Genomic DNA, 23,102 nt, shown 5'->3' with positions numbered 1-23,102 from the left:
CCCGTCATTTCGCTTCTACTAGTGATACCCAAAGAGTACAGATATTGCCAATCACATGATCTTCGCTTCTCGTCCTTTTTTCGGAGAGTACCTGGGGGCCAGAGCTAAGCACTTCTCGTTACTACATGTGACTAAGAACGACAGTGAGTCTTGTGTGTTTAAGAAGACACTTTCGATGACTGGACAGATCTTTGTAGGGCTCTTTGTTGCTGTTAGTCTAATCTCGCGAGATGGTCTTATCAGAACACAAATCAGTAAGTGCCGTATGTATTAGCTCTACTCTGTACTTTGACAGATAATTCTAGTAGTTCCTCTCGAGACTAAGAATAGAGCACATGTTAAACCGACCGTTGACTGGGAACACATCGTTATACTAACTCCGACTATAACAATAAGCGCTCAGGGATTGACTGACGAGACTTGGCGTATCGATTGGACAAGGAGTAGCTTTGAAGTTGCTTGATGTTGTGTTGCAGGAAGAAGAAACAGCTACTGTGGGTATAGCCTGGAAGAAGCTTCTTCTATCAGTAACAGTGTATGTGTTCTTGTTGGGAAAGTTAGTCGTTGGGAAAACCTTGATTTGATATATTGAGTTGTTGATCTAGATGAATCCTTTGATGGCAACTTTTGAGTATATCAAGAAGGCTAGGTCCCTGGCTGATAGATGACAATAAATAAATAGCAATAAGTGCCTCACGGACTCTTGCGTTTTTCAAGTCTATCACATGTCAACAGACGTGTAATTCGTGGCCGCACTACGCCAGCTCTTCAAGTTTCTGAGCTAGAGTCAGGAACCCTTCATCATCGGCTGTGATCCAAAGGTCGACCCATTCCTTAGCTGACTGGTATCTATCGTCGTCTTCATCCCAATCCTCTTCCTTTGGACGCTCGATGTACACAGTTCTCATACCACATGCTCTCGCAGCGGCGAGATCGCTGAGGTGCGCGGCAACCATGGCTACTTCATCGGGCTCCAATCCCAACTCCCGCACAGCGCCAGTGTAAACTCTTGGGTTGGGCTTGTAAGCTCCGAACTTCTCAGCTGAGAGTAAATACTGGAAGCCCAAGTTTCCAAAGTCGTTCAGATCTCTAAGCAGCGAGACGTTGCCGTTGGAGAGCGTGCTAGTCTTGTACTTCTTGCCGAGCTTCTCAAGGCCTTCCGAGGAGTCATCCCATGGGGTCAGGCGATGCCAGACTAAACTCAGCGACTCGATCTCAGAGGGGCTGTAAAGTTCGGTCAGATCCCAGGCTACCAGTAGCTGGAGCAGGCTGTCGTAGTGGTGTTCGTCGATGGTCTTCCATGTGTGCTTCTCAGGATCAAAGCCATGAGTAAACTTCCCATATGATCTTCTCCACTGTTGCGCGAAGCGACCCCAGTCTTCCTCAGTGAGTTTTTCTATTCTGGCCTTGAGATTCGGGTCGAGATCGGAAGTTGTTTTGCGAAATGCTCGCAGTGTGAGCTCCTCGGTTACGGTTGAGCGCCAGTTGACAGTAGTGCCGAAGACGTCAAAAGTGAGGCCTTTGACCTTGGCCAGTGGTGAAGTTGCTTCCGGTGACATGTTGGATTATTGTTAGCAACGGGTACTTGTTAAGAAAGGCTCTTGTGTTTTTTTCTTCCAAGTTGACCAAAGTTGCGTTGTGCTAACTATGCATCCTCGGTCTCGGTCTTGATTGAATCCTGTCTGCCCATTTAGTGTCACATGATGCCATCCGTTTGAGGTGACATAACCAAAAGAGTTTGCTGAAGCCACGACAATTGCTACGGAGTAACTTAAAACAGTGAGACATCAAAGGCAAAAATGATAGAAAATCCACTTGTTTGATAGAGTTGGTGAAAGCTGTGCGACTGATACTGTTACTGGAAAGTGTAGGGTATTTCCGCTCCTGGCCACCGACATGACCTGTTCGAATGTCACTCAGAGACAGTATTTCGACCAGTGTATTTAATACTATAGTCTCCGGAAATAACAGGAGAAATATTAGTCATGTAGTAATATGAGTGTAAAAAAACGAAGTCAATTTACCATCCTTACACCAACAACAACAATTTGTCCCCAGTCCACAGAGGGCAAGCATCACATAAAGAAGTGTTTGCAGTGAATGCAATTGAGACTAATGATTTAGAGGGCGAATGAAACTATACCATGTAGAACCAGTGGCAAAATATGTTTTATGACATATGCTCGATGCTACGGAATGTCACTTGAAAAAGCTCTCTGGGATCCAACTCGTCGAACTTTGTCAGGACAACGTTAAGTTCTGGACTAATATTCGATATCCACCATCTCAGAAATATGTGTTTCTACAGAAAGTACATAGGGGTCACGTACCTAATGCAAACTCACTGCAAGACATAAGAGAAGAGTTGTGCTTGGGTTTCTCATTGAACCGAGCAAACATTCACTAGATAAGAGCCAGTGATACCTTCGTCATGTAAGCCAATCTAAGAAACAGGCATTCCGGAAATACCACATGATCAGTCTATCGAAATTAGGTGACCAGTTTAGTTGAGATCATACTATGTGACTGCCATGCCTCCAAATGTAGTGCCGCAATCGTGCAGGATAGGTTCCACAGCATTATCACAACGCAATGGTACCCAGCCACATGATAACTCCGAGCTGCATACATACTCAGGCGCTTTGCGGCATGAGTCAGTAAAGACATGATGTCGATGTCTTTCAAGCATCATGCCTGCACTATATGATCGGCGTAACTTGTAGATGTTAGTGAAGAAGATCCTAGACATTGTTTCTACACAGTCTCAGCATGAGTCGTTGACACTGAACGCCTCGTCGATGAACACCGGTGCACATGCAAGAGAAGGAAAATGGATTCGAAGCCGGCTATCACACGGAAGTTATCACGGCGTTTGTTTACTCATTTTGGATCGAATAGTTTGTATCACATCGTGTGATATGAACAGTCCCTGTCATGCAGCTCAAGATCCAATGGCTCCAAGCGAGCTCTGGAAACGAAAAAGGATACCGCCGCCGTACAAATGGCCTCAAAACGAGAATGTATAGATTGTATTATTAACAACAGGCACCCCACGCCTCATTGTTTCCCGCCTGCATATGTAGCCTCCGGGGAATGCTCTCCGGATGGCACTGCATTCGGCCGCAGCTATGGTCTCACATCCAAGTGCCCTGAGGCTTCAACGAATACAGTCGCCTATCTCGTATAAGGGCCCTGCAAAATCCATGTGGTTCAATCGAGAGGGCAAGGCGGAGAAAGAGGTCTGTGGTTCTGCACAATTGCCAATAAGTGGCGAGGTTATCTTGTAGTTTGAGAAGAAGAAAAAACAAGATCCCGCTTGACCAATCCCCACGACAGTACCACTTCTTGGAGACAACAAACTCCATCCAGTTTACTCAAGGCCAAGCTCAATATAGTAATAATATCAAGAGTCCAAGCACTCATGCATGTTGGCTCTTCCTATTACTATTATAACCTGGTCTCTGAGAAGTTAATCGAGATACTGAGTTATGACTACCTTTAGCTCGAAACAGCTTTGGAGCCACCTGCGCATAATACGAGAAATAGGCATCACGCAACACTGGCTCGGATCCATCAGATCAGAGTGGGTTGTCAGAGTGCTTTGACCTATATAGACGGAGTCAACAAACTCAAACTCGAACATGCCCATATACAGTCTGGGCAACGGTGGCCGTGCGTCGTTTCATGTATACAACTACTTATTGCCGTTGTTTTGTGAGTTTCGATATATGAGAACTCTAACGGAAACAGTTAGCAAAAGCAGCTTAATGAAGAAAATTGAAGACTGTAACCTTGAGAAGCCATTTACTTGCATCACATATCCGAAAGATCCGAGAGACAATCCTCGTATCGTCTTTTCGCCAGCCGTTTTCCCCTGGTTGCCGAATATACTGAGAGAAACAAACCAACTTGCCTGTATTTTCGGACATCTTGGTCATGATCGCTTGCTCTGCAACGTGCGTGCGATTGAGATCCTTGAAGCCGTCTGTGACAACATCTAACGGCCCTGCATGCACTTTGCTTTTTTAACGACGTGGCTTGCTGACTTATTACGCAAGCCATGGAAGTCAAGTCATATGAAAGTATAAATCGAGCGAATGTTAAACCAACACGTAATACTCAACAAGGAGTGCAATGTCACTTTTCTGTATTTGTGATTAGCCAAGAGACACCATTTTGCTTGTGTATATGTGAGGATTGATAAGCTCCAGGTGTGAAGAAATCACCTCCACTTGTCCTTCTCATCTGGTCAACTGAAGACAACGGAGAGAATAGTAGAGTAAAATAAGGCAACGACTCTATCCTACTGTAGAGTGACAGTATGTATGGCGCTCTTTAGCTGATGCTGTTAGTTAAACTCTCCATGAGGCGATGGTGAAGCCGAGTGTTTCATGTGGCACCTTAGTAGCGCATGGGCCACGAGGGGGATTTGCAGGCACGAACCATCCTATCGGCGTCATGAACCAACCCCATCGGAACTCTTGGAGGATTCATGTCTTGACGTTCAAGTGTCACTGCCGCTCCTTTGACAGGACACGCACCCTGATTGGCCTATAAACCGCGTGGAGCTAAGAACGGAGATTGCACAACTCTTCGCGGGAACACTGTTGGTGGCTCACCAACTTGGGGATTTCTCTTTGAGGTCTAAACGGGCCGCGCCTCAACTAGTAAACGGCGAACGGGGCAGGTTTGATGAACGTGGTACTTCCCGACTCCCGAAAGTGGAAATTTGTTCTCACCACCGTACCGGTTGTTTCTATAACTCATAGGCCATCGATCGCGCGGTAAGCTAGTCATGCTTGTTTGCTGTTAGCATCAGACGCCAGCGTTTGGGCAATGAGAGAAGATCAGATCGCCCCAAACGTGGATTGTGCTTCCGATTCGGCCCTTGCACACATCTGAACCATTCTCTTGATGTGGACAGGTGCTTTGTTTGGAACGGCGGCGGCCGAACGACGACGACCGGGGAGCTCGGTAGTTTGGGATTACTGGTCGATCTTTGCTCTCATAGGAATTGCATGTTTCTCACAGCTAGCCTCAATGCTGGTAACATAGCGTCGATGCCCAACGAATTGAGAGGGAGACCGATCCAAGAAAGGCACTAGACCGGTAGAAATGAACATGCGACTGGGATAAATGCATGCGAATCCTGTTTATGAACCTGTTGGTATCGATTGTTTTCGTCGTCGGTGTTTTTAGGATGGCCGGCTGTAATTTGGCAAGAAACAAACTGGCTTAGCTGCTTAGGAGCGGCGATAATCAAATTGAGTGCATACGAAGTGGACCGGAAGCGAGGTAGGGAGGGCCCTGAACAGCGTCTGGGGTACAGCTCGGTAGGAGATTGTCGCACATGCATGTGAATAGTCGAATGCTGTGCATGCATATTGTGATGACCACGGTGTAGATAAATGCAGCAAGACGCAGGTTGAGATGCATCTTGTGTTGTGCTGGAGGGATGGGGCCAGGGGAGTAGCGAAGCGGCTAATCGCGATACCAGATCAGACGACTTCTCACCGTGTTTCAATGGAGCTGATTGAGGAGCTCTTGCTTCCGTGATTGCCATTGAGCAGGAGCAAGATTGTCTTTTCTTTCTTACATCTCGGCAATGTTATCATTGCATGGGGGTTGGCTGGTTGTGTTCAGGGGCAAAACGATCGCTTGCCTCGTTTGCTTTCGCACGTCTTTGACAGCTGAGAAAGTAACCCTGACTGTGACAGGGCCTAGGCTAGTTGTGGCATACGTATGGAGTTGCATCCCCGAGATCGTAGCCTTGCTTGCCAGTTTGCCTCTAGAAAGATGGTTCGTGCACTGCTTGTCCTGTAGGCTGAAGTACCGGTACCAGAACGCTGGACCAGGCGTTAGATTCGCTAATAACAATAATAGAGCTAGCCTCGGAGCAGATTTTGTACAGCGTGGCGTCCATGTCTTTGTGTATGCAGATGCTAATAAGATTCAATTGTCGCAGGGCAATAGGCGAAATCTTATCCATCCATTTATGTATGTATCGGCATACCGGCATACCGGCATGCAGGATGTAGGAAGCTGTCGGGAAAATCAACTTTATCCAGAAATGGAGAAGGTCAAGGAGAAGGATCAATTCGGCCAGGAACCCCATGTTGCTGTGCTACCGATGATCAACGACTCCATTGTGACGTTCTGGGCTTCGAGAAAGACTGGGTGTGATTGTCGGGGATTGCACCTCGAACCAAAAGACCGTCAGCATAAGCATCAGCATCGATATCGTTGTCATCGTTGATGAGAGGAGAGAGATTACGCCTCCGGCGAGACCAACACGAGAAGCCGGAAGCTTGGAACTTCCTATTCGACGGCTCATTAACCAATCCTTGGGAATATGCAGGACCGATATTGCGGAACCACAAGGGCCCCTGGCTTATGCATTAGCCTTCCCGGGGAGCGTTCTTTAGCGCATTCCAAAAGGGGGACGGACGTTGTTGTCTCGACATTAGACTCTGCGAAAGGGTTCAATAAAGATTATCAGGCGACTGCAGAGATTTCCTGGTCCTTGGTCCGATTGCCTTGATCGATTCAAGCCTCAGGCATCAGCGCTGCCAAGAACAGAACGAGTTGGGCCATCGCTCATGCTGTCTCAGTACCAATATTGAAGTAGAGGTAGGTGTACTAAGGTATGACCTGCCAAAATGTCTTTCAATGAACCTTTTGCAAGTCATGGAAGGCCTCAGTCATCAATCCCCCTCAACAACCCCTTCATCATCAACATTATCAACAACGTCTGCATCTACCACACTTTAAGCACATCCTTTGACAAATCATTTGCCTCCTCTTCATGTTGTGTTTCCAAGGACCCATTTTGTCGACCAGGATGGGTGGTCAAATGGAATTACTACGTGCCGTCAATTGCAGGCCCCGGCCTACCTAATCACTCGTCACTCCCACAGTTAATTGAATGCGACATGTCTGGCCAGTCTACTCTGTACCGGGGTGGAACTCTCACAGAGCGGCTAGACTCGATTGAATGTCCTTGGTAGGGACGGGTCGAATCGAAAGAGGCGTCGACGGTCACTATTCTACAGATATCCGTAAGACCGCACGGAATGGCGCAAAGCCGGCTACAGGCGACATCAAAGCCATCCAAGTTAGTTTAAAGCTGAAAGGAAACGGCAACAAGAACTGTTGGTTGGCATTGCTCCATTCATAATAAGACATTTGCAAGCACCTACCTGGATCAGATATCAGCTCTCAGAAAACACTCACGAGCACCAACACACTTTGGAAATGATGGGCATCTTCGGTGCCGGCGCTGTTGTCCCTCATTTAGCTCACCAGTCGAGTAAGCCTCGTCGACCCTTAATCAAAGACTACCAGGTCCCTGGCCTGGCTCCACCTCCCGCCGTCTAACAAGACCACCATTCCTTTTTCGCTCAAAGTTTGCGAGGGTCCATGTCATTGTCCCAGGCCCGTGCTGGGTTGTTTTCGCTAGAGAGACGTCCCTCGTCCGTTGGTATCTGCAAGGCTCTGCTCTGTTGTTATTAGCAATTGGACTGTTCAACTGAACGCCTCGTAAGTGGATAGCTCATCAGGGACATGGTTTTCTGCGCCGCGTGGGCTCTAATCACATTTGGTCCTGGGGCAGCCCGCGTCACTACTACCTACCTCTTGAACCCTCGAGATTCTTGAGCATACCTTCATCGTTCCTTATCTTTCCTTTCTCGCCATCAAGCTCCTCGCTTTTGTGTCGGTCTTTGCCTGCCATTGTTTCTGACATTTACTGCTGGTGCTGGTACTGGCTTTGATATCGGCATTCTCCTTCTTTTTATCGAGTCACTCATTGCATTTCTACTTTGTCTCCAGCCTTTTGACAGTCAGACCTCATTGTAGTCGGTGTCATGGCATTGCGTTAGCTATAACGCTTCCATGTAAGCCGTGAGGTTGATTCAAAACGCCAGTTGTCTGCGTTCCCTCAAGTTGTAAGTCAATGCCGGTTTCAAGTCACTCCTGTTGTTGCATATTACACTTTCTACCATAAATTGAATATGTATTGCGCATTAACCAATCACATTCTCGTTTCTGCAAAGTTTAGTGAGCTAATCGATCAATGCGTAGCCATGATACGATCCATGAACAAAACAGCGAGCTTTGTGGCATTGAGATTATTCTCTTAAGTTTGAGCCACCAACCTTTGTGACCCTTCACCCAGTACTCACACAATACTGGACCTGCGTCAAGTTACGCAAGTGAACATCAAAACCTTTCCAAAGCGGTATCTCAGAACTTCACTATGGGCGTTTGGGAGACTGATGATGAGTATCTGAGTGGGCCGGCTGCTACTTCGCTGCCGACCCCTTTGGATACTCCCTACCGAACACCTTCAAGGACATCGAAAAAGTCACGGCGCTCTGTTACACCTCCAGGACCAGATTCTTCCCCTCCTCAGCTACCGAATGACATGGGCTCCAAAAGATCATCCCGGAATGTCACAACCGATGAAACGATTAGCATACTGGACCCTCGACGATTTACTCCCACCCTGCACGCCAACTTGGTGTCGGAGATTTTGAACCTTCGTCGAGATCAGGAGGAGAAGACCCGACAGATAGAAACGCTCGAAACAACTCTGCACGCAGCAAAAGAGGAAAAGGACACACTGAAACAGAACCTCACTGAAACGGGCAAAGAGAGCAGATCTCTCAAGCGGCAACTTTCTCTCCTCGAAGGTGGATCTTCCTCAGCACTGGGAGAGTTGGCCCGCGAGAGAGATGATGCTGTCGAATCTGTCGCTGATACGAGAAAGCGATTGGAGACTGCACAGAAGAAGATTCGAATTCAAGAAGAGGATTCGGTCAGAGTCCACGACTTATGGGCTCAGGAGAAGGAAGGCTGGGAGAACGAACGACGGAAGTTCGAACATCGGCTTCACGTTGCAGAAAGTCGCCTGCAAATCGTTCTCGATGAATTCGCCGCATATCAACAAGCCCAGTCGAAGAACACACATGGTGGGACACACCAAGGAGCGACTCATGGCCACGATAGTGATGCTGAGGAAAGTGGCCGCGAGAACGATGTCACCAGCATAAGAACTATGAGCATGACCAACAGTGTTCGTTTTTCCATGGCAAGTGGCATGGGAGTGTTGAGAATGAACGGCAACACCTTGGCTGACGAACTGAACTTTGACGATGAAGACGAGCAAAGTGACTTCGACAATGGCCGGGAAAGCGCCATGTCAAACTACGCACAGTCTTTCCATACACGAAATCTCAGCCGAGACAGCCCTGTAAAGCGATTCCATGCTCGAAACCAGAGTTTGGAAAGCATCAAGAGGACAGGAAGCGTAACTCGCGGCCGACTTTTCATGAATGATCCCGTGCCAGAAGCATTGGAGGATGAAGAGAACGAGACCCTCATCGTCACTGCTCCCAAAGTTTCGTATATCGACACTGGAATTCAGTACTCGCCACCACCTTCACCTAAGCTATCTCCTGTGAAACCTGTGACACCCGAGCGTCTGACGCGTACTAAGCCCTCTGAGGTCGAGTGTTCTCCTAGAGATGGCGAGATTGAGGCCAACCAACGCCGCAAGCGTGTCCATCGCCCACTCAGTTTCGAGCCTCCTGCGGCTCGCCAAGTTATGGTCTCAGCCGCTGTCCAGACGAGCGAAGAACCATTGGCACCCCCTATGACTCCCAAATCACCTACTCGTCCACCTCCACCACCCCCAGTGCAGTCTCCCGTGGTTGAAAAACCTCTGATGGTCACGTCCTTTACACAGACTGATAGTCCACCTGCTCCCCCATCACCAGCTGCACCCGGTCGCTTGCCATCTCCTCCCCCGCTTGCAATTCCCAGTATCAGCGTCCACCCTCCCAGTAGTCGCCCTAGCACACCTAGGGAACCTCGGTTACCTGTTCTTCACAAAGACTTTGGTTGCCAAGTCAAGTTGTCTGAATCAACATCAACAGCCGAGGCAGCCGTACAAACAGAAGGCATCCAGACAGACAAGCGAATGGCTCTACTTCCTCCTCATCTTCAGCCATCTGCTATTTCATCGCGGCCTTCCTCACCCAACCCATCATCTGGCATTGACGTAACAAAGAACTTTACACCTATCCCTGGCAACGTGCCGCCACGAAACCCACGTCGGTTGGGTAGGCAGAGCTTCAGTGACCAACCCTCATCTCCGATATCCCTGCCCGAGGACGATAGCTTTCATGATGTGTATCCTGGAGGCAACGACGATGGTCCCCTTTCTGGCCAAAGAGCTCCAATGAGACGGCCACCTCGCTTTAGTAGCCTTTTTGCTGGCTTTGATGGAGGAAGCTCTGATGAAGTGGATGAATTTGGCGATGCTGATTTGAGTGATTTGGAGTATCGAACGGCCTTATCTGCACCTCGTCCCAAGTCTATTTCGAGCCGTTTTGGCAAGCGTAGCTCAACAGGAACGACAACAACCATTGGCACTATCCCGACATCTCCTGAGCAGATCATGGTACGTCAAGGGCCTCGAGTTACTACGGAGCTTCACCAGCCTTTCACGGTGAAATCTGGAAAAAGTTTGGAGAAGAGCCCTGCTTCCATGCCACCCAATCGAGCCAGCGTCATGCGCAAAGCAGCCATGATACAGAGTGGTATTGCCAGTCACCAGGGCCGGCCAAGAAGCCCCAGCCTGACCGACAAAACTCCTCCCCCATTCCCTATTCCTACCAGAGCCAGCTCTAGAAACGTCCCAACGAGCACAAGCGCTCCTAGTGATGGTCAGAGAAGCCCAACGCGAGGTGATTTCTTCCAGCGTCGTGGATCAGGTCGCATCTACCGGGCTGGCAGTGTACGAAAAGTCCGATCTGCTGCTGCAATGCCTCGTCATCAACGGCATCGCAAGCAAGATAGCCGATCAACTGCTCCATTGTCTCCTTCTACCGAAGCCCCTGAGAGTCCGGGTCTTCCTCCCCTGCCCAAGAACGACATTACAACTCCTCGCTCTCGTGCTCGCCATAGCGATCAGTACAGGCACCAGCACAAGCTCTCCACTAACACGGACAACACCTTTAACACCTACAATACCGGAAATACTGGAAACACACTCAACACCTCCAGTACCGACCCAGCCTCCACACAGAGCGCTGCTCAGAGCACGAGTGTAGTAGACGCTATTGCTCAGACCATGGTTGGCGAGTGGATGTTCAAGTATGTTCGCAGAAGAAAGTCTTTTGGTATGCCTGAGAGCAACGGCAAGGATGATACTGGCAACGATCGCCACAAAAGATGGGTTTGGCTCGCCCCTTATGAGCGAGCTATTCTGTGGAGTAGCAAGCAGCCAGCCTCCGGTAGCGCCCTCTTGGGCAAGGCTGGTCGAAAATGTAGGTGACTCTGGTTTTATTCATGAGCATACCACTAACGAAGACAGTGACGATCCAATCCGTACTAGATGTCAAGGATGACAACCCTCCACCAAAAGGGGTGACATCAGTTTTCAACCGATCTATTCTAATTCTGACACCACAAAGGGCTTTGAAGTTCACAGCCGACTCTGCTGAACGACACTACATCTGGTTAACAGCATTGTCTTTCCTCGCACACTCGTCTCAAGCCGTCCCTGAGAATATCGCAACACCACCGGCTATCCAAAATACACCGATGCCTGAGTTTGAAGCACCCCAACCAAAGTTGAAACGTGGTGGTATAAGAGACTCTATTCGTCTTGCCAAGGGACGCACTGTTGGCCGTGCTGCGCCGCCCAGTATTCCAAGCATCCCAAGTATGCCATCTTCACAGGCTGGAGATATGGCAAACTTTCCAACGATCGAACCTCCTGGAGGATTTACAAGTCGGGATGATTCGATAGATGCAGCACAGCCCCCATTGATACCACGCTTCCATGATCGTAACCAGGCTGCGACTCATGGTCGCAAGCGGAGCAACACAGGCGGCCATGTACCGCCACCGCTTTCTTTCCGAGGGTTCTCTGGTCCCATCACAGGTCATCAGTCAGCCAACAGTACCACTGATCATAGCATTGGTACGGCAGGTTCTTCTGATATCTACCAGTCCCACGCATCGAGTAATGGAGCTTGGGCGATGAGCCAAACAGGCTCCCAGCGAACATCAGAAACCTCATCTCATCCAGGCAACTTCTTTGATGCCATCGGCACTGTACGAATGGAGGCTTTCATCAGCCCATTGGCATTCTCTCAAATCAACAGCCATCCTAACGATCAAGACCAATTCCGACACTCACTTCGAAGGCGAAGCAAGGAACAACGAAGACGAAGGAGTCGAAGCCGACACCGAGATAGTTACAATTCTCGCAGCACCCGCACAACAAACGACGACTACTATCACGGAAGCAGAACAGCCGGAGAGGAAGACTTCTTCCGTGACGACCCTTTTAGGGGATTCTAGTATATATATTACGTGATTTTACAGCAGCCACGACGGCAATTATAACTTTCATTGTTTTTCTTTGTTTTCTTTCTCAATCACCTTGGATATGGAAGAGTCACAGGCGGATATTATACCCTTTTCTACACAACTACTTTGGGATGGGTTGAGGGCGGCCTCAAGGCTCGCCAGCACTCGCTATGGAGTTTTAAGGTTTCTTTCTTTTACTGAAATGATGTTACAGTCATCAAAAAAGTTGGGAGGATACATGGACCCTTCCGTCATTGCTCTGGTCAGAGGTTTGACATAACCCTAACGAAGAAGATATTTGCCCAAGGCGAAATATGCTGCAAGGCTACATACAAGTTTGAACCCGCCCCAATGGCGACATATGGTGGAACTTGAAGAACTAAATAGTATAAATATAAAAGAAGACCAGGCATGGCCTGTTTCAATACATATTCCTGTCCATTGCTGTAGACTTTGCTGATACAAGCTCAAGCCGTATAAAGCTGTCGGCAGAATCAACGTCATCTGTAATTTAATGAATGCCCCACTGATGAGTTTTCCCACTACCCCGCGGTTTGCAACACAGCTCTCCAAGTTTCAATGCTTTCTGAATAAAGTTCTTCCCCTTTAGCCCCTCCTGACGATCAGATCAATTCGTCCAAGTTTCCAAGGTTTACTCTTTCCAACCCTCAAACTTGACCGAAGCTTCAGCTACCCCTGAGGATACCACGAACCCATCATGGACAACCCCGCACCCACAGAAACCCTTGAGCAGATCCAGACGCGGCACCGCCGTGAGCTAAAGGATCTGCAGGGTCGCATAACGGGAAAGAAGAAGAACGCCACCAAGAAGACTCGAAAAGGCGTCAACGATGAGTGTGCAGAGATGGAGCGTCAGCTACGAGACAAGCAAGCCGCCGAGATCGCCGCCCTGAACCCAAGCGAGAGCAAGAACGACGATGACAACGAAGATGACAACGAAGATGATGCCGCCCCCGAGGTGGAGGGCAAGTCAGAGGATAAGCTGGCCGAAGAGGCCCAGAAACTTAGCCTTTCGGAACCAGCAGAACAGCAACAACAGCCTGGGAAGAAGCGCAATCGTCAGAAGGAGAGAATGGCTCGACGCGCTGCTGAGCAGGAAGCCGAAGCACAACGCGCAGAGGAGGAGGCATCCAACATGACAAACTATCGAGCAAAGGAGAGCGAGTATATGAAGACGACATTTGAGAAGCACGGCCTAGTAGAGCAGGATATTGCACCCGATGGACACTGCTTGTTTTCGGCGGTTGCTGATCAATTGGAACAAAACGATATCCCTCTTAGCGATGGGACCACACAAGAGCCGGCTTATAAGACAGTACGACGGGTAGCTTCGAATTACATGTTGGAGCACGGAGATGATTTTGCTCCTTTCCTTGAAGAAGATCTTGAAGGCTACGCTCGCAAGATGAAGGATACCGCTGAATGGGGAGGGCAGCTCGAGCTCATGGCATTGGCACGACAGTACAAGGCAGAAATCCGAGTGGTGCAAGATGGACGCATGGAGCGTATTGGCGAGGAAGAAGGAGCCGAGTCGGGAAAGACACTATGGCTGGCATATTACAGGCACGGCTACGGTTTAGGAGAGCATTACAACTCTCTTCGAAAAGCATCATGATGGGAAGGAAAACAGAAGATCGCTTTTTTTCTTTTGTGTACAACGGCGACAAATCATATGCGACGGCTGTTTGGTATCGAGAAGTAAAGAAGAAGCTTCGGTCACCGAAAGCACTCAGTTTGGCTATCGGCTCCAGACAGAGAGGAAGTCCATAACCGCGCCTTCTGGACTCATGCCGGCCTTGTGTGTCCTTGTTGGTTTGAGGAGACTCAGTCGATGTAGGGCGTCGGCCCAAGGTTTTGAGCAAGGATCCTCGTGGACAGTGCCGTCGTCGTTGTATGCGATTTCTTCGCCCGGAGCTGCTAGAAGGGCTTCGTAAAGCTCAGGGGAGACGCCCCACGGGGGACCGTTGGCGGACATGGGTTTTGTCGAAGGGAACTCGAGGCAGATGAGACGACCATCATGTGAAAGCAGCTCTGTCATGCGCTTGGCCCATTTTGGCCTTGCATCTGGGGGTAGCGCGCATAAGAACTATAGAGTTAGTTAGTTTACCAGGTAAGATCAAAGACGCCCAGGATCTGCAAGAGCTGGGGTCGAAGGACGCAGAATTACCGTATAATCGTAGATGAGATCAAACTTGCCGTCATCACCGGCACCCTTGGACCAATCTTGCGCGAAGAAATTGCCAGTGATCCAGTGAATCTTGCCTTTATCCAAGCCGTCGACAGGCATGTAGAGACCTTCTGATTCGGCTTGTTTTTGGTTCTTGATGGCTTCCTCTTTGGCAGCAGCGCTGTAGTCGAGACCCCAAACGTCGTAGCCCCACGAGCTCAAGAGCAGCACGTCATGACCACGGCCGCAGCCGGGTACTAGAGCGGTTTTCTTCTGGATAGCACCTGTAGCGTCCCGGAGAGGGTGTCCGCGATGGTCCTGGTGCTGAGAGGGTGGCACAAGATCGGGCCTTTGAGCGAGGAGATCGTGAAGAGCGATGGAGGCGGTGCCGCGGTCCCAGGGTGTCAAGGCATCTTTCCAACAGCTATCCCATTTGGGACCTTGTTCCGCAAAGGGAACAGAGGAGATGCGATCCTCCAAGGGGTTTTCGGTGGCCATTGGTGTCTAGGTGAACGGTATACCGGGATTTCAGGGCGGTGAATAAATGTAGAGATTAAAATTGCTCGACCTGGGTCACGAATTGGAAAGTTAGGATAGCGCACGTTATGGAGATGAGGGGGAGGGTCTCTTCGGGTCGGGCGATGGACCTACGGATGGATAGCGATCAGTTCTGATCCAATGGTGGGGTTATAATGACGAAATAGGGATGTTTGTGGGGGTTGTAAGTCGGTATATACCGTATATTGCTTGATGTTTTGTCAGACGCGATAGGATAAATATCAAGAGAGAGAGAGAGATCAAGGAGTATCTTGGTAGTTTGCATGTACTGGGATAGAGATGCATGAGAGGAAAAGAAATAAATTTGATCTGGTCGCGTGCTTTTTTTGCTCAGTATTCGGAAAGAGTGACACGGACGCTATCCTACCCGTGCAAGCATCCGGAGTGCTTATCTAGCGCATACGCTAAGATAAACTGGCAGTCATGAACGGGGTTTGATATTCGAGCAACGTCCGTTTATTGTCAAACGTTTACAAGGAAGGAACTGAGTTATGCTCTGTAATACACTGTTGAAACTGGTAAAACGGTAGCCAGTTTGGCACGTGAAGCATGTGGCAGGGCTTACAAACGGTTACCTAAATAATGTCTCAGATTGAACTCTGTCTGAGTTGGTTGACATTCCGACGACCAAAATCATGACATGACATTTATATCTTGATCACATAATCAGATCACTCACTACAATATTTGGCAAAGTACAGATCGAGAAAAGTCACAAAAAGTCACGTCTGACCTGCATCATATGCACATGTTGTGCTACAACATAAGATGCACCTTGTACAGCAGGATCTGGTCACGACACCAACTAAACACCAAAACGGCTCATCGAAACTGCATACCTGAAATAACCCGTTTGCTCAAATAAACATGCAGCTAACATACACACCTATATCCATCCATACACGCACACACACGCACAATCAGCTACACCAGCCTACTAACATGCATCCTGCCACCATTAGCTCGCCGCTTTACCCTCTTGTACACCTGTCGCAAACTCCTCCTTGAGCTTGTCCGTTTTATGTATTGCAGCTTGGACAAGCGCGCTCAATCCCCGAGTAGCCTTACCATTCTTCGAAGCAGCATCTTCGGAATTGCCACCTCCAAGGGTCCAGAGAAAGGTGATAAAGAAGTTCTCACCCTCACTTGGCGGTTGTCGAGAATCGCTAGACTCAGGCGTACCCTCTCTGGAAAGTGAGTCTTGAACCCTCTGTTTCAGTTTTTCAAGTTTTCCCATCGTGTTCCCCACGAGATGACCCAGGTTTGCGGCAGTAAATGGCTTTGAGTTCTTTGAGGACTCTGCCTCTATTGGCTCGAGAGGGATATCAGCCGTGGCCTGAGGGACAGCAGTCTGCATAGCAGTTACATCGTTTGCTTCTGCGCTTTCCCTCGAATCCATTTGAATGCTGGCCGGCATGTTATGTGTACCCATCGAGCCTTGAAGCACTTGGATAGAAATGTCGAACATGCTTTTGATTCTCCTTTTTGCCTCTTGCGACACCTCCATTTTTCCGCCCTCTTTCTCGCCAGCCTTCAACTCATAGGCCGGCAACTGAACAAAGTCTTCCATAACTTTGAGCGTGGCGATGAGAACGTCGCCTGTGAGATCATAGTACCATTCCCTGTGACTTCCACCACAAGACTCGCACTCGTGAACTTTGAGATTGTGATTTCCAAGGAATGCATGTGCCAGCAGTTCGGCTTTATTAGCGCCAGCAAAGTCAGTCTTGGATTCATAGACGACCTTGGTATTTTTCCCATAGCAATTTCTAGGCTGATTTTGTCTCACGACAGCATTTTTCGCGGTGTATCCGATTTTGAAGACTCTTTCGTCTTTGGTGTGCTGTAACACATATACGACTCCATGTTTCAGCTGGTTCAAAGTAGGGGGAGTGGTGAGAGCCTTGAGGATAGGTGAGCCTTTCTTCAAAGTCTCCTGTCGATAAAGTCGACCTTTGCCGATACCCTCAATATTAATTGGTTGGTCGAAAGATTCATCTTCATCCTCAGGGGCTTTTCTCTGGACTGGTGAAACATCAGAAACAGTTTGTTCAGCAACTGGCTTTCTCCTTGGAATGACCGACAGCCTCTCTGATTTTCCCTGAAAAGAAATCTCATCGTCTTCTGGGACACTTTCTGCATGGGCTGGCCTGCTGTAAACAGGGAACGTGTCTGAGGTCGAGTGGGCATGGCTGAGAGACAAAGTTGAGATATCTTTTGTGATTGCATTGACGGTAGAGTTGTCGTTATTTGGGATGGGCGAGGGGGCCTGATCAACTGGACCAGGTGGAGTGTCTGGCATGGAACTATCAAGGATGCAAGTCGGACCCTGGATGGGAGTTCTCACTGAGTCGGCTTCAGTGAGAGGGGTAGGAACAAGCTCGGTATCGCTGAAGCAAGAGTGATCGAATATCTCTGAATCTGGTGTTTCTGGCTGTGACGCCTCGTCTGAATCCTCTATCAAGACTCGATTGGGCTCTTGCGTCCCAGATGAAGTCGCAGTTGGGGCATCAGTCAAGGCGGGATACAGGCGGTGTTTCTCCTTCCACTCTTGGAACAATGGCAGGACCATTTGGATGTGCTGATAACAGTGAGTGGCTCCAAGCAATTGCTCAACTCGTAAGTAAAAAATGGTCATGTCTGGACAGGTGTTTGTCTTCTCAATCTCCAACCAAAGGGTCTTGGCTTCGTCCGATATACATGTCCGCCCACGATTACAGCGGCCATTATCTTTTTTGGGCCCACGGCAATGTTTGGAATTATATTCATCTTTGGATTCCGGAAAAAAGGCGATGAGGTCCCTCAATCTTGTGAAAAGAGGATGCTCAGAGGCTTGCGAAGTAGCCATGTTGGATCAAGACAACGGTGAAAACAATAGGGATACAGTTAACTTGGCTTTACGACAAGACAAGCCTGCCTCTACTGTCTATTAATCATTAAAATTCGGGTGGCTAGCAATTCCCTCCCTCAGGGGAGTTGAAAAGGATCGCATGGGACTCGAAACTCAGCCTGGAGGAAACCCTGAGGAACATGGTGCTGGTTCGACATTTTGAGAGTTCGCAACAAGGGCATGGTGATGGATGATATGCAGTTGGTTGTGCTTTGCAGACGGAAGGATTTCCCCGGATCAGAAAAGGAAATAAATTGTCGAGAGCTGAAGAGCGTTGAAACGCCAGGGGGCACGTGCCAAGCATCTTTACGGCTGAGAGCTCACGTCCAAGTCTATATCTACGTCTCGCAGGGCTATCATTGTCCTTAGGGGGGTTGGCTGTTCTTGTGGTCAAGGGTTTCAGTTTATGTAAGATTGTGTGTGTGACAACCCACGTTCCTCAACACCATCTTGTTCTCGGAAGTAGGGTTACAGTGAGTTGCAAGATCCAGATAGACACGGAGTTGGCCGAGACGTAGCACTGAGCCTTGCCGGGTGTTTTGCTGTGCCGTTGATGAGCTTTTGGGAGTGCGTGCGGGGGGGCCTCATGTCGAGCAAGGTTAGGCTTGGGGGGGGAGCGATAAGGAACTTTTGTGACGGATCTCGATGTTTTCTTGTTTGCCTGGGTTATTATCTGACGATTAGAAGATTGCGATGGAGGGGAAAGTTGGACTGTAATGATGGTTATAGTAGCCTCTCCCGCCCAGTACCTAGGCTGCATACGAGGTAGTATCTGTACTGTAGTAGTAGGTGGCCCGGTAGTCGTGATTGCCTATCTTATCTCCAACGTTTATCAGTTATCAAAGTGCTTCAACCACGGTAGTTGAAAGCTGAATGCGTTTATACAGTGGAGTTTATTATTATTAGGTATTGCTTTGATGTTCCCGAGATAGTGGGAATGGCCACGTGCACGAGAGATCTAGAATATACCTCAAGTGCCGAAAAGCGGCATCTTTTACCTCGGAAGCAGGATTTATCACAATCAAGGAACTGGATTTCATGTGTGTGTGACTGATTATCTCATTGTAGTACTGTAACGTATCTATCTAAGTAGCCCAGCCCGGCCGTGGCATTTCGGCCTCATAACTAATAAAACATGATCCGTCCCCGTGGTATATATGACGTTCGTCCATCCAGCCATTCATCTATGTACCAGCAGTATGAATACATGGATATACAGGCATATCTCATGCCGTTGCAGAAAGTGGAGAGTGTGATTCGGGGGAGAGGGAGAGAAAACAAGAAACAACAAAAACAAAATAAGCTAATATATGGGGATCATTCATGTGTGCCTCCATTTTTGTGCCAAAAACGCCGAAACCCCGGGTATCCGCTGATGATACCGAAAAGAGGAAGAGAGAAAAGTAAAACAAGACCCAAGAATGTAAAAAAAGCAGGATGTCAAAATGGAAGAGAAGCCAAAATGTCTTGGTATGACGACAACAACGTCCGGTTGCGTCGTTGTCGGTTTGGTTGCTTGCGGAGAAAAAGCCGAGAACTGGGCGGTTCATGTCGGGAATACAATGTCGATATCCAAACATTCCCGGCCCGACAAGAACTAGAGAAGCTCGAGAAAGGAACGAAACGAGCCGAGCAAGCGTTGGCTTCTCTTCGGTCGGATCAAAGGCCGAATGGGGATAAAGACATGGCCCACATGAGATGCGTGCGTTGTTGTGCAGTAGTCGTAGTCGGAATAGAGCCGAGAAAAGATAACCATATCCATGTCATCTTTTTTTTTTCTTGACGGGGACCACTTTCTAGTCGTGATGGTGATGCATGAGAAAGTGGTTGGAGGTGAGTGAGACGAGAGAGACAAAGAATGTGAATATGGCCCGTGGACGTCGTGATTGGTAAGGCGGGATAAGCCAAACATGCCACTGCTGCATATCTTCCCCCCAATCAAGGTCTCTCAAGTGATTCGTAGAGTTGACTTTTGATCGAGATAGGCATGGTTTCGATCATCTTTTTCCTTTTCTCCTTGTTGGATTGCATGGCTTTTTGATGGTGACTCTACAGGCCACAATCTTCAAAGTCGCGGATCATGATGGCCATCTGAGCTCGCTTTGCAGCCTCGGCAATGAGTGTAAAGTCTTGAAGGAAAGGAGCGGTTGATGGGTTGTTGCCTTGGGTGGGAGCTGGCTGAGGAACCATCTGGACAGAAGGAGACTGTTGAGCCGAAGAGTTGGAGGTTGAAGGGGCATCCATTGTTGGTAGTTGATATTGATAGATAGTGACGGACAGACAATATTGTTTGTTTGTATATGGAAGCGAGTGATGCTTGTGAGTAGGATAGATAAAGAAAAGAAAAAGTGTGGGAGGAAAATGGTGGGAGTGGGAGGGAATATGTATTCGGGGGAGGGAGGTTAGGTTAGGCAGCCAAGAAACAGTGACAGCAAAGCAGAGCACAGTATCGTATGTATGGATGTATGTATATGCGGGTGTAACTTGGGTACAAGGTATTATATGTATGATGGATGGCTTATAATTAGTCTGAGCGCGTGGGGTAAAATGACGGGGGATGTCACTCTTTTTGGTTTCCTTTCCCCTTTGGTTTTGGCTTTGGGTCAGGGAAGAACAAGCTACCACACACACAAAGCTGGATGACGTTTCTGAGGGTGTTGTGTAGGTACAAGTTGGCACAAAGATGGTGACGTTGTTTGACGATCAAATCGTCCAGAATCCTTCTATCGTATTTCCTTGATGTTGTTGCTGTTGCTGCTGTTTGTTGGTGTGAACGAATTCGGCTTTAGGCTGATGCCGTAACGATAGACTAGATCTTTTTTCCGTGTACAACACGCTATAGATAAAGGGCCGAGGACAAGACAGCGGTCTCTGTTGATTACAGTAGCAGTAGTAGTAGCAGACGAAATAAACGGAAACGCCGAGAGTGTAGAGGAGAGTCAAGTTGAACTGACGTTAATTTATAAAAGTGGAGGATGCCGAGTTTTGGTCTGTAGACTGAGGCCGAGACGATCCAAGTCCAGTCAGTCAATTATCATGCCACCAAGACTATCTTGGTAGTTATCACTTTACTTTTATCCGTAAACAAAATAAACCTCCGATGTTGCATGCAGAACAAATGTTCCTTTATCCATAACCATTTCCAGATGTATGCCTCAGACCATCATGTACTCTACTGTATACCTAGCACGAGTACAGTATCCATATGTAACTACAATAATCCCTCGGGCGGGTCCAAGCATAAGAAAAAGAAGCGCCAGCGAAAACAAATAGAACATCTTTTTCTTAATCATTACTCGGCCTTATGCTTAGGAACTGGGGTTTTACTCTAAAGCTGTGGATCTGGGGTGGAAACCGATCTTGGAAGCGTGGCCCATCCATCTCTCTTTAGCTCTTCTAGTTTTTTTCTTCTCGTCTTCTTCTTTTTTCTTACTTGTTGTTTGAACATAGAATTATGGGAACATCAAAGAAAAAAAAGACCCCGAAAAAGACCGAGAAATTAACAAGTCTAGAGTCAAGACATGGTAAAAAAAGAAGAAAAAAAAGGACGCTATTGCTGTACGTCGTTGCAGATGAGCCCTATCGGGACTTCGGGCACTTTACTCCGCTTCACTATACGCCAAGTACCTACTTCCTTTTCTTGTCTCTCTTCTCTTCACCGCTCGTCTCATCATTTATACGGATACTCGCTAGTTTCAAATCCTTATCCTTTGCCTTTATCCGTCGCGTATTTTGAATGTTATTGGGGGTTTTATATTATTCGTACAAGCGCCCCCAATCATTGGACCCTGCGGGGTTATTTCTGCTCTGACCACAGACAAACTTCCCCAGTGATGAGCAGGATCGTCATGAATCAAAAGTCATGTTATGAGAAAAATTACTTTTTATGGTTCAATGACCCCATGTATTGTATAGAGGGGAAAGGGGGTTGGATCAACAGTGTTACCTCATCCCTCTTGCAGGTTTGAGATGCAGGTAGTTGACTGTGCATGTATGCATGTGTACCTATATATCGATATGTTCAAATAAACACATCATAATATTCTTCATCAGGAATAAACAACATGATTCCTACACTACAGAGTATCAACTGCTTCCCAAAACTCAAATTCCTAGCCGGTCCGTCTTCCCTATCTTTGTTTACTCCTCACAACCATGCCCACAGCAATTTATTAGTAGCGAGCCTCACTTTACTAAAAGATAAGGGTCCCTTACTCATCCTAGTAACAACAAAGAAAAGACCCTCGTCATGAAACTAGTTCCATGCCGGGTTCTTTCGGGTTTCCTTTTTCCAAGCAACCGAGTTGGTGCGCTTTTCTCTTCCTCCGGTGGGGATCCCGAGCTATCCCCTTGTCAGAAGGAAAAAAAGCAAATAAAGACAGAACATCACGACATGGAGATTAGAGAGAATCTGCCCATTCTCTTTGCTACTGTTCGTGCGGCTCTTTCGGACATTAGTAACCGACCATGCATGTGCAGTACCGCTTTGTTGACGGATCAGAGGCCCGAAAAAGCAAGGCAGAGGCAGAGGACATGTCTTTTCTTGTTTGCATAATTATTTGCCACCCCCGGGAACGTCGTCAGCCCAGAATCGGAAGACGTTGGAGATGAAGTGGGTTCTTCAAAATTCCCATGTCTCGTTTGTTACGGAGACTTGGGGGGCGCTTCTGTGAGCCTACTCGGGTCGGCAAAAGATATTCCAACCGAAAAAACCTTCATTTTAAAATGTATCCCGAGTCATGAATCGTGCAGTCATCTCTACTGTAGTGCTACTAGTTATCTTTTGCTTCTGCCTAGCCAAGAAATGACCCCTATGACATGACACAGCTGGGTACAAACACTGTAAACTATATTGCCAATATGGAGATCCGGTTCCTTGATAGGGTTTCGTATCCCACTATCGAAAAGTAAAAGTTCTCTGCCCAATATGGAAACCTCAACGTTCTATCTAAACTCCACGAACTCCCGGCTTTCATGATGCCGTGCCCCGAAAGATAAGATACGTACCCCCGATTCGGGGTTTTGCCCGCCGCGCCGATCCGTCCTCCCCTCCGGCCGCCCCTCCTCCAGCTTAGCTCTAGC

The 23,102-nt window shown here is 48.2% G+C and overlaps 8 protein-coding genes across 8 annotated transcripts; 3 read left to right on the top strand and 5 right to left on the bottom strand.

The window, feature by feature from the left end:
* Nucleotides 1-755: 755 nt before the first annotated feature.
* Nucleotides 756-1,559, bottom strand: FGSG_10113 (uncharacterized protein; the record flags this gene model as incomplete). The annotated part of the gene is made up of 1 exon (XM_011320748.1): nt 756-1,559. One exon carries the CDS (start codon nt 1,557-1,559, stop codon nt 756-758), a length of 804 nt encoding a protein of 267 aa, XP_011319050.1.
* A 3,542-nt stretch (nt 1,560-5,101) lies between these two features.
* Nucleotides 5,102-5,563, bottom strand: FGSG_13705 (uncharacterized protein; the record flags this gene model as incomplete). Its single annotated transcript, XM_011320747.1, has 1 exon — nt 5,102-5,563. The coding sequence occupies one exon, from the start codon at nt 5,561-5,563 to the stop codon at nt 5,102-5,104; it is 462 nt and encodes a 153-aa protein (XP_011319049.1).
* A 29-nt stretch (nt 5,564-5,592) lies between these two features.
* FGSG_10112 (uncharacterized protein) lies at nt 5,593-6,115 on the bottom strand (the record flags this gene model as incomplete). The annotated part of the gene is made up of 2 exons (XM_011320746.1): nt 5,593-5,867; nt 6,022-6,115. The coding sequence occupies 2 exons, from the start codon at nt 6,113-6,115 to the stop codon at nt 5,593-5,595; spliced, it is 369 nt and encodes a 122-aa protein (XP_011319048.1).
* A 2,142-nt stretch (nt 6,116-8,257) lies between these two features.
* FGSG_10111 (uncharacterized protein) lies at nt 8,258-12,375 on the top strand (the record flags this gene model as incomplete). The annotated part of the gene is made up of 2 exons (XM_011320745.1): nt 8,258-11,333; nt 11,381-12,375. 2 exons carry the CDS (start codon nt 8,258-8,260, stop codon nt 12,373-12,375), a joined length of 4,071 nt encoding a protein of 1,356 aa, XP_011319047.1.
* A 727-nt stretch (nt 12,376-13,102) lies between these two features.
* On the top strand, nt 13,103-14,020 carry FGSG_10110 (uncharacterized protein; the record flags this gene model as incomplete). Its single annotated transcript, XM_011320744.1, has 1 exon — nt 13,103-14,020. One exon carries the CDS (start codon nt 13,103-13,105, stop codon nt 14,018-14,020), a length of 918 nt encoding a protein of 305 aa, XP_011319046.1.
* A 35-nt stretch (nt 14,021-14,055) lies between these two features.
* FGSG_10109 (uncharacterized protein) lies at nt 14,056-15,477 on the bottom strand. The gene is made up of 3 exons (XM_011320743.1): nt 15,224-15,477; nt 14,573-15,140; nt 14,056-14,491 (listed from the first exon to the last, which is right to left on the bottom strand). Exons 2-3 carry the CDS (start codon nt 15,068-15,070, stop codon nt 14,144-14,146), a joined length of 846 nt encoding a protein of 281 aa, XP_011319045.1. The 5' UTR covers nt 15,071-15,140; nt 15,224-15,477; the 3' UTR covers nt 14,056-14,143.
* A 611-nt stretch (nt 15,478-16,088) lies between these two features.
* FGSG_10108 (uncharacterized protein) lies at nt 16,089-17,978 on the bottom strand (the record flags this gene model as incomplete). Its single annotated transcript, XM_011320742.1, has 1 exon — nt 16,089-17,978. The coding sequence occupies one exon, from the start codon at nt 17,976-17,978 to the stop codon at nt 16,089-16,091; it is 1,890 nt and encodes a 629-aa protein (XP_011319044.1).
* Nucleotides 17,979-19,092: 1,114 nt separating this feature from the next.
* FGSG_13704 (uncharacterized protein) lies at nt 19,093-20,342 on the top strand. The gene has a single exon (XM_011320741.1). The coding sequence runs from the start codon at nt 19,466-19,468 to the stop codon at nt 19,619-19,621; it is 156 nt and encodes a 51-aa protein (XP_011319043.1). The 5' UTR covers nt 19,093-19,465; the 3' UTR covers nt 19,622-20,342.
* The last annotated feature ends 2,760 nt before the right edge of the window (nt 20,343-23,102 follow it).

This window comes from Fusarium graminearum, chromosome 1 (genome assembly GCF_000240135.3).
Source record: "Fusarium graminearum PH-1 chromosome 1, whole genome shotgun sequence".
NCBI lineage: Eukaryota > Fungi > Ascomycota > Sordariomycetes > Hypocreales > Nectriaceae > Fusarium > Fusarium graminearum.
Note: the sequence above shows the minus strand (reverse complement) of the source record. Positions and strands in the feature narration are given on the sequence as shown.